At 71.6% G+C, this 9,657-nt stretch overlaps 1 protein-coding gene across 1 annotated transcript in view; it reads right to left on the bottom strand.

Annotated features, from left to right (window-relative positions):
- Window positions 1-2,424: 2,424 nt before the first annotated feature.
- CHRD (chordin) overlaps window positions 2,425-9,657 on the bottom strand; it is a 15,697-nt gene continuing 8,464 nt past the window's right edge. Inside the window, exons 2-22 of the mRNA XM_026070990.1 lie at window positions 8,904-9,030; window positions 8,322-8,468; window positions 8,121-8,238; window positions 7,140-7,236; window positions 6,890-7,031; window positions 6,666-6,806; window positions 6,112-6,194; window positions 5,875-6,022; window positions 5,662-5,768; window positions 5,468-5,584; window positions 5,217-5,373; window positions 4,868-5,130; window positions 4,647-4,760; window positions 4,184-4,396; window positions 4,009-4,102; window positions 3,821-3,877; window positions 3,618-3,721; window positions 3,404-3,506; window positions 3,159-3,313; window positions 2,882-2,975; window positions 2,425-2,492 (exon numbers count right to left, since the gene is read on the bottom strand). Of these exons, the coding sequence (XP_025926775.1) occupies window positions 2,425-2,492; window positions 2,882-2,975; window positions 3,159-3,313; window positions 3,404-3,506; window positions 3,618-3,721; window positions 3,821-3,877; window positions 4,009-4,102; window positions 4,184-4,396; window positions 4,647-4,760; window positions 4,868-5,130; window positions 5,217-5,373; window positions 5,468-5,584; window positions 5,662-5,768; window positions 5,875-6,022; window positions 6,112-6,194; window positions 6,666-6,806; window positions 6,890-7,031; window positions 7,140-7,236; window positions 8,121-8,238; window positions 8,322-8,468; window positions 8,904-9,030 (2,649 nt within the window). The remainder of the gene's footprint in view (window positions 2,493-2,881; window positions 2,976-3,158; window positions 3,314-3,403; window positions 3,507-3,617; window positions 3,722-3,820; window positions 3,878-4,008; window positions 4,103-4,183; window positions 4,397-4,646; window positions 4,761-4,867; window positions 5,131-5,216; window positions 5,374-5,467; window positions 5,585-5,661; window positions 5,769-5,874; window positions 6,023-6,111; window positions 6,195-6,665; window positions 6,807-6,889; window positions 7,032-7,139; window positions 7,237-8,120; window positions 8,239-8,321; window positions 8,469-8,903; window positions 9,031-9,657) is intronic.

Raw genomic sequence — 9,657 nt, 5'->3', positions numbered from 1 at the left:
AGCTGGTGCCTTCTCAGCCCACGGTGGGACCATGCCAGGTCTCTTTGCCCGCAGCTCTGGGTGGCCCCAGTGGGCAGAGAGTGGGTGCAGGAGAAGGAGGTAAAGCCCAGAGCAGGGTAACCTCGGGTGCAGCTCCTTGTGGGGACATACGTTCCCTCTTCCCAGGGGCACAAGTGACCAGGCATGGGGCTGGCACTGCCTGCTGATCCCTGCTCTCCCCAGCCTCGGCATGGTTCCTCCCGAGCAGGATTTGGGCGGCAGAGCACGAGTGGAGAAAACAGCATTTGGGGACTCCGTGCCAGTAGCCAGCCCCAGGCTTATGGCTGTGCCTGGCTGGGTACAGGGTTCGGGTTTTGGGGAGAGGGTGCCCAGCGCCTTGGTGTTGCAGTTGAGAGCACATTGGGAACCCATGGATACCCGCAGATTGCAGGACATCTCAGCACTGGGGACTTGTCAGAGGTACCTGAAAGCTGGCAGGGAGCACGTCCTTACCCTGGTACTGCTCAGTGCCCCACGACTGCCAGGCTGAGGGACGGTGGAGCTCGCTCGCTCTCCGCTGCCGAACCTGACGGGCAGTAGCATCTCAGCCCTCTCCGGAGGGGCGCGCGGGCTGGGCTTGGCACTGGCAATCCTTGGGCAAGGCGCTCCGGCATGGCAGACCGGCTGCCGTTCCTCTGGGATCTCCGTCTCACCACCGCAGTGGGCTCAGGGGCAGCCGGGGCGCTCAGCAGCGCCAAGGTCCATCTCTCCGGGGCGCCCCGTGGCACGTCCGCAGCAAGGAGCGAGGTGCAGGGAAAGACGGTGCCGTGGCACTGCCGGGCTGGTTGCGCGGGACCAAGAACAGGCTGGTTCTCGCTGCCCGGGTGCCACCCTCCGGGTTGACGTTGGCACCCCCAAGGGTGGGTGAAGACGGCCGGGGAGGGGGGCTGGGAGATGCCCCCCGCCAGCCTGGGAAGGTTCATCGCCGGACGCGAACCGGTTTGCAGCGAGGAGGCGATAAAATGAACTCCCCGCTCATTGTTTCGCCCGGGCACGGAGTCCCCTCCTTGCTCGGCAGCTCCTGGCACGGCCCCGGCAGCTGGCGCGCTGCTCCGGAGGGGAGCCCGGTGCCAGGACGCAGCCGCTGCCAGCTGCGCCTGGGGTGCCCGGCTGCCGGCACGCGGCGAGGCCCCCGGGCCTGGCATCGCGCTGCCACAGGGCGCCCGCACAGCCGTGGGCACGCGTGGGGTGGGAGACCCGCTCAGCACCAGGGCTTGGGGCCAGTATATCCCAGCGGCATCCTCCCATTACCCTACCTCTAGCCCAGGGTCCCCTCCCTAGAGCTCTGGTGCAGTCCCAGTATAGCCTAATGCCGTCCCACTATAGCTTCGTTGTTGTCCCAGTATAGCCCAGTGTTACTTTCCTTACAGCTCTGGCCCTGTTCCAGTACAACCTAGTATAGCCCAGTACATCTCTGGCACTGTCCCAGTCAATCCCAGGATAGCACAGTGATGTCCCAGGAGGTGCCCCGGTCCCCCAGTGAGGATCCCAGGGTGGGTGGCAGCACTGGGACGCCTGCAGATGCCACGAACCCAGCAAGGCCCAGTGTGGCTGTACTGGGACAACTGGGGGAGCGCTTCCCCAGAGGCCACATGCCCTGGCGCTGCCCGGCCCGGGGACGGGGGCCTGTGGGCAGGCACTGCTGTGGCAGTGGTACCCCCCTTGGGTACCACATGGCTGCGGCGACGACCCCGGCGCACCCCCCCACCGCCTGTGTCCAGCCCGCGTGGGTGCCCCAGGGCCTGGCACTGTCTCCACGGCCCCGTGCCACCCCGGCCACCCCCCCCCCCCCAGCACCCATGCCACCAAACAGGCAGTGCCAGGGCACGACCCCCCCACCCCGAGAGCAAAGCAGGCTGGAGCGGGTGCAGCCCTGTGACCTGCTGACGCCAGGGAGACGCAGGGGGGCAGGGTGGGCAATATCTCTGTTTTTAATAAATACATCAGGGTCCCCGTCCCCAGGCACCATAAATTACATGACGAGTCCAGCTGAGCCGGGTGGGTGCAGCAAGATGGGGGGAGGAAGGATTTTACACTATGTACAAAGTGGGCACGATGCCTGCTGCGCCCGCCGGCCGGGGGGGGTTGGGGCACGGAGGTGGGTGCCCCCAGCCCTGCTCCTGCCCCCAGAGTGAGCAGGGAGGGCAGACCCGGCCCCCCCTTGGCATCACAGCCTGCGGGGTGCTGCGCAGGGCGCCTGTGCCCAGTGTCACGCCGAGACGGGGTGCCCGGGGGGGCCCCATCCAGCCCCTCGGCGCTCATGGGCGCCCCCCGCCCCGTGCCTCGCCGGCAGGGCAGGGGCGAGCGGCTGGGACCGCGCGGGCTCTCCGCACGGCTGCCTGGCGTCGCTGCGGGCTGGCACAGCCCTGGGCATCGGCTCACTGCTTAACGGCTCCAGGCCTCCGCGGTGGCATCGTGGACCTTCTCCCGGGCGTCCGGGGGGGCGTCCGGGGCTGCGGGGGCAAGCCGGGGTGGAAGGAAGGCAGGGTTGAAGACAGGCACAGGAGTGCCAGGGCAGTGCCAGGCTTGGGCTGGGAGCCCTCAAGGTGGCCCCAGACACAGCTCAACCCCCGGAGGGGCTGGGGACGTGCCAGGGGCACCGTGGGCTGTTTGGGCAAGCGGTGACACCTGCCCAGGCACCGCAGGGGAGGTGGGGACGGTCACAGAGGTGGGACCACGCAAAGGCCGAGGCTGCAATCGCACATGCAGGCGTGCAAACCCGGGCCTGCCGGCGCGAACAGCACACTGGTGCGTGCAAGCTGAGAGCTCGGCGGTGAGCTTATGTGCCCAGCGGCGAGCGTGCAAACGTGCGAGGGGGTGTGCAAGCGCCCGGCTCACTCACCCCGGCACTTGGCGCAGCAGGGGTTGTCTCTCCTGGCGGGGCTGGCGCAGGCGGCCGGCGGGCACTCCTGGCGCTGACAGTGCGTCTCGCCCGACTGCGGCGGAGAAACGGGGGCTGAGGTGCGGGGAGCCCGGCCGGGGCTCCGCAGGGCGCAGCGGGTCCCCAGGGCGCCAGCCCGGGCGCCTTTCCCTCCCATCCCCAAAGCGCGCGGGATGGGCACGGGGGCACCTCGCCTTGCCCCGGGCAGCCGGCGCCGCCTGAGGCCTGGCACACTCACCACACACCAGCACAGGATGCACTTCATTTCACCGAAGGGCGGCACGGAGGGGTGCCAGCTCTCGTTGTTGAGGTACCAGTGGCGCCCGAAGCGGCAGGCCCGCGGCCCGTCCGCCTGCATGGTGTCGGCCAGCTCGGGGACGCTCTGCTCGGGGGCTGCGGGAGAGGGCACCGGGAGGCTGCTGCGAGGCGGGGGGCCGGAGCCCGGGGCGAGGGCGAGCGGGGCCCGCGGCCGGGCGCACGCACCTGGGCACTGCTTGCAGCAGTCGGAGGGGCTGGCGCGCACGGGGTTGGCGCAGGTGAGGCGCGGGCACTGGACCTTCTCGCAGTGCACTTCGCCCGTGGTGCCCTGCGGGGAGCGCGGCACCCGGGCTGAGCGGCGGGTGGGGGCGGCTGGCTCCGTGCCGAGCCCCCGGGGGTGCCGGGGGGGCCGCCCGGCCGGCGCGGGGCCGGCGCTCACCTTGCAGGTGCAAATGGCACATTTGATGAGCCCGAAGGGGGGCACCACAGGGTGCCAGCGGGTGCCAGAGCCTCGCCACGTCTTGTCCCCGTCGAAGTAGCAGCCTGGGGGAGGAGGGGGAGGAGGAGGAGGAGGAGGAGGAGGAAGTGGGCACAGTCCCCACGGAGGGAGCCGCCCCTCGCCCCGTACCCGCCGGGACTCACCCTCGCTGCTGTCCCGGGCCCGCTCCGCTTTCAGCTCTTCCTGCCCGGCCTTCCTCTCTGCGAGGATGAGGGGAGGGCGTGAGGGGACGCGCACGGGCTGGGGCAGCGCCGGGCAAAGGTGCCGGCCGAGGGGGCCCCGCGGGAAACGCTGCCTTGGCCCCGCTCCCCGGGTGCCCCCCCCCCCGTACCTTCGCAGACGGGGCAGCACCGCTCCTCGGGGTGCACCTGGCGGCTGCAGTTGAGCGGCTGGCACAGGATGGGGTCGCAGATCACCGTGCGCTTCTGCGGGCAGCGCGGCTCGTTACGTGGTGCCCAGGGGCGCTGCCGGCTGCCCTGCTGCCCCCCCCCCCCAAGCCCCCTTACCTGGCAGCTGCAAACCGAGCACTTCTTGTCGTAGTCGGGTGCCCAGCGGGCGCCGTGCGCCCGGTGCTGCCCCTCGAAGAAGCAGGAGTTGGGGTCCTTCTTCAGCTGCTCCAGGTCCCTGGTTTTGGAGGCCTCCGCGAGCTCGGCCTCCCCCTGGGCCCCCCCCGGCGCCAAGCGGGCGCCCCCGGCCTGGCACTGGTTGGGGATGTGCACCTGGGAGGCAGCAGCGGGCAGCAGGGTTGGCGGCACCGGGGGGACACTGGTGCCCGTGCCGCTGCCCGGCTCAGCCCCATGTGCCGGTGGCTGGTGGAGGGGGCACTGGGGAGCACGTGGGGGCATGTGGCCTGCTGGGCTCCCGGCACCACAGCGTGACCCTGGTCCTGTCCCCTTGCCATGGTGTCCGGGGGGACAGGGACCCCGGGGGGATGAGGATGGGGGCTGGAGGGCAGCCCCCGGTACCTACCCGGCCCCGCAGCTCCCCGCGGGGGTGGGCTTTGGTGCTGACTTGCAGGAAAGCGGTGCCCTGGGCCAGGTGCTGCAGCAGCTCCGCGTCCAGGTCCTTCACCACGCCCTGAGCCTGGGGGCGGGCGAAAGGGGCAGGGACACGTGAGGAGGAGGATGAGGATGAGGATGGCACCCCGGGGAGGAAGGCTGCCCCCGCCCCGCGCCCGCCGCCCGCCTCACCTCGGTGCTGTAGAAGCCCTTGAGCAGGCGCTTGTGGTGGTGGTGGTGGTGGTGGTGGTGGTGGGGCCGGGCACCCAGGTCGCCCAGCTCGGCCACGCCGTGGAGGTGGGCGCTGACGGTGCCGTCGGCCGGGCGGCCCAGCCCCGCCACTGTGATCTCGTAGTGCAGGTGGCAGTGCTCGTCCAGCGAGAGCCAGGCGTGCCCCCCGGCCCCGCTGCCCACCGCCGGCGCCACCAGCTGCCCCGCCAGCGCCACCGGCATCTCTGCGCACACACACGCGGGGCTGCGGGACGAGGCGGTGGGACAGGGGACCCTGCCGTACCCCCCACCGCCGCCGCCCCCCGCGTACCTGTGTAGCGGGCCAGGAGGCCGCTGTAGGGCAGCGAGACGATCTGCCCCCGCAGCTCGCCCTCCGCCCAGTCCTTGGTGGCCACGTTGAGGAAGAGCTCGTTCTGCAGCAGCATGTGGGCGTCGCGGGCGCTGGGGCTCGGCCACGTGCCCCGGGCCTGCCCGCCGGGAGAGACGGCACGCAGGTGGGCACGGGGAGGTGCCACCTGGGCTCCCCAATATCACCCCCCCCTCCCTCCGCCCGGCACGCACCAGCCCGTCCCTGTAGCTGGGCGTCATGTCGAAGAGCACGTTCCTCTTGTTCTTCCGCCGCGGCTTGGTCTCCAGCGTGACGCCGACCACCTCGCTGGCGGTGCCCACCACCTGCACCTGTGGGCAGGGTGCAGCGGGGGCAGCGCGGGCGCCCGGGTGAGCGCCGTGCCCACACCGCCCGCCCGCCTCCTTACCTGGTACTCCAGCGTGCCGTTCCCGTGCAGCGCCAGCTTGGCCGAGCCCACGGCCCCCGTCTTGGTGGGCGTCAAGGCGTCCGCTCCGCACAGCACGCTTTGGATGGCTTGAGCCCGGGGAGGAAAGCACGGGGGGGTCAGGCTGGCACGGGGGGCACGGCCGCCCCTGCGGCCCCCGCTCTGCTGGGGTGCCCGAGCCCGGCCCACGCTCACTGTCGCAGCTCCGGCGGGTGGTGATGGTGCCCGCCAGGCGCCGGGCATGCCGGCCCTCCGTCTCGGCCACGATGCGCAGCTGCCCCTGCACCAGCCACTGCAGCTCGCGGGCCGGCAGGTCGCTCAGCACCTCCGCGAAGTCGGGGTCCTGCCGGGGGGGGGGACAGCACCGACGTTCAGCCCCGGCACGGCGGGTGCCGTGGGCTATGGGGCGCACAGGGGGGGAGCTGGCTTTACCTCCACAGTGATGTTGGCGCGGACCTCCCGCAGCACCTGGCCCTGGTGCAGGATGCGGACCCGCAGTGGGACCCAGGGCGACTCTGGGCAAGGCAGAGAGGGTTGGCCCCGCTGCGGGTGGGTGTTCCTGGGAGCCTGCACCCACTGCAAGCCCCTGTGCCTATCCCCCACTTTCCCTCTGACTCCCCCGCACACCGTGACCCGTGCGCACCCAGGCGCACATCCCCCCTATACCCCCACGTCCTTGAGCCTCCTGCACCCCAGCGCCTCTCCACACCCTTCTGCAAACTGACCCCTGTCCCCTCCCAACACACACGCGCACACCTCTGCATGTCCCCCGACACGTACTGACCCCCATGCACACCGCAACCCCTATGCATCCCACGCACACCCTGACCCCTGTGCATCCCACGCACACCCCCATGCACACCCTGACCCCCTGTGCATCCCATGCACACCCCCTGACCCACATCCATCCCATCCCCCCCCACACACCCCGTGCACACCCCCCCACGGCTGCCCTGGGCCCCGCAGGGCGCCCGCGCCCCTCTCACCCCCGGCGCCCGGCTCCAGCAGCCCTCGGGCCATGAGGATGAAGTGCAGGTTGTTCTCGGTGTCGCTCAGCGTCAGCATGGCCATGCCGCCGGCGCCCAGGTGCGCGGGGTCCGCCGAGGTCAGGATGGCGCCGAACGTCTCTGGAGCCGGGCAGAGGGGGCGTGAGGGGCGTCGCGGCAGCCCGGCGGGCGCCCGGCCGGCGGGCGCGCAGGGGAGCCCTTACCCGCGAAGAGCGCCCGGTGCTTGAGGATGCGCCCGTGGACCTCGCCGGAGGGCTGCGCCCGGGTGACGAGGGCGACGCGGAGCTGCTCCCCGCGCAGCAGCTGCACGTTGGCCTTGGACACCGTCCGCCACATGCCGCAGAGCTGCGGGCAGGGACAGCGGTGGGCCGGGGGGCGCCGCGCGGCCCGGCCGGGCGAGGAAGGGGGCGCGGAGCGGGGCGTCGCGGTGCCCCCCCCCCCGGCCCCTCTCACCATGCCGTCCTCGGGGGCGGCGCTCTTCTGCACGGGGTGCTCGAACAGCACGTTGCCCTCGGCGTCGCTGAAACGCACCCGGCTCGGGCGGCCCAGCCTGCGGGCACCAAGGGGGCGGAGGGCTCAGCGCCGCGGACCCCTCCTCGCCGCGGGGGCGGCCCCCCGCCCGCAGGGTCGCCCCGGCATCGGGGCCGGGGAGCAGTTTGCTCGGCGATTTGGGGTGGCCAAGAGAAGGCAGAGGAGGGGGCCGCTGCCCCCCAGCGCCGGGGGCGGCACGAGCTCCCCTTCCGCCGCCCCGGCCCCCTCGCCCAGCTGGCACCGCGCAGGGGGGGAGGTCCCCGCCTGGAAAGGCTTCGGGGCAGGACCCGCGGGGAGCCGAGCGGTCGGGCCCGGCTGTAAATTAGGAGCGTTTTCGGCTCCATTTGGCTTCCCGGTCGGAGCTGGAAATTAGTCACCACTTTACTATGCAAAGGGGCCTGGAAGCAAGGAAGAAGAGAAGAAACCAGAGAGGGAAGGAGGGAGGGAGAGGAGAGGCGAGGCAGCCGGTGGGCAAGCGGGGAGGGCAGCCGGCGGTTAGGGGCGCCCCGTCGATACCCGCGGGCAGAGGCCACCACATGGCACAGCGCCCCGGCCCCGCTGCGCCCACTTCCTCCGGCCCCGGAGCCCTTCCCGCTTGTTCCTGCTCCAGACCTGGAGGCGAAGGGGTGAGGCTGGGCCAGGCCGGCGCCGTGGGTGTGCTGAAATCCCAGCTGCCCGCCCGAGCAGGACCCCCAGCACCTCGCCCCCTCCCCAAACCCCCGTTTCACCCTGCCAGGGGGGCATCGCGAGACTGCCAAACCTGGCTCCCGCGGGGGGGGAATCGGAGGGGAAACTGAGGCACAAGCACCATTGCACCCCCCTTTTTTAGGCGAACGCCCTTTGCGCCATGCTCACGCGTGCCAGGGCAGGGCGCACCCCACGCGGCGCCCCGGCGGGACTCACCGCTCGTAGCTGATGGAGAAGAGCAGGTAGGACCGCAGGAGGGTGAACCGGGCCTTGGCCACCGCGCTGGACGTGGGGCGCCAGGGCTCGGGGCCGCTCGTCAGCAAGGCCACGAACTCTGTGGAAGGGGGTGCCAATTACCGCGGGGAGAAAGCGGGCGATACTGGCCTGCGCCCGCTCCCGGCTGCCGGCGCGGCTCACCCGTGCGGGCATCGTCACGGGCCAGGCCCTCGGAGCTGAGGTAGGAGCGGTCGTTGTAGGGCTTGTCCAGGTCGTCCTCTTTGTCCTGGAAGTACTCGAAGGTGTCGAAGGGCGACTCGGGGCTCTTCTCCGGGGCGCCTGGCAAGGCTGGTGCAGGTGGGCACAGCGGGAAGGAGATTGCACCAGGTTGCTTGGGCTCGAGAGCAGGAAAAAAATCCCCCCTCCCTAGACAGGCTTAGATGCGCCCTGCAGATCACTGCAGGGCTCTGCGCTGGGAAGGGCACAGGGATGCGGGGGGGGGTTAGCCCCGTGCCCCTTCTTTGCACCCCCTCGCAGGGTGGTTTGGGGGTGGCTGTGCCCACTGGGGCTTCCCCCACCCTGGCACCCCATGGCACCCCAATAAGGGCACAGGCCCCCCTTCCCGCACCCCCTGGCCCCGCTCCGTGCCGAGCCAGCCTGGCTGCTGGGAGAGACCCAAGCGGCGCGAGGGGAGAGCCCGGCAGGCGGCCGGCAGAGCGGGCACGCTGCCAGGCAGGGGCAGGGAGCCGCCGGCCCCGGCGCCCGGCCGTGCGCCAGCCTCACCTTTGGGGCAGGTCTGGCAGCAGTGCCCGGGCAGCAGCGTGGCCCTGGGACAGGCGGGCACGGGGCAGTCCTGCTTCATGTTCTTGCAGTTCACTTTGCCCAGGGGTTTCCCTCGGCGGTTCCTCTGCTGGGGAGGGGGGGGGGAGCAGCCGGGAGAGCGGAGCCAAGCTGTGCCATGGACACGGGCATCTCCGAGCCGCCTCCGGCGATGGGTAGCACCCAGCATCCCCCCTTTCCGCAGGGCACCACTGCCCCCGCCGGGGCAAGCGGGGTGGCACAGCGCAGGGCAACAGAGCCCCCTCACCCCAGCCCATCTGGACCCCCCCCCCCCGCAAGCTGCCTGCGGACACCTTGCATGCAGCCCCCAGCTGCCTGCACAGCGGCCAAGCCCGGACCCCCTCCCCACGGCCCCCATCCCCCTGCCCAGCTGTGCACGGCCGCCTCCAACCCCAGCCTCGGGGGCCTGCTCGGAAGGAGGGGGGCCGGGGTCGATCCCCCAGGAGGAGGAATGAAGCCTGATCCTTTAAGACCCCCCTTCTCCTCCCCACTGCCGGGGGAGGGGGGGACCCAGGTGTCCAGCTGGCTGGAGGAATCCCTGCACCCCCTCTCCTTGGGGGGGTTCTTGAGTGAGGGGGGCCATCTCCCCCCTCGCAGCCCCTCTCCCCAGGGGCACCTGCCCTACACTGCTAACCCGGGGGGGAGGAGGGGTCCCTGGGGGCAGCCTGGGAGCTGGGGGGTCGGGACGGGAGGGGTG

The sequence above is a fragment of the Apteryx rowi genome, unplaced genomic scaffold, assembly GCF_003343035.1.
Source record: "Apteryx rowi isolate R43461 unplaced genomic scaffold, aptRow1 scaffold_32, whole genome shotgun sequence".
In the NCBI taxonomy this organism is placed as follows: Eukaryota; Metazoa; Chordata; class Aves; order Apterygiformes; family Apterygidae; genus Apteryx; species Apteryx rowi.
Note: the sequence above shows the minus strand (reverse complement) of the source record. Positions and strands in the feature narration are given on the sequence as shown.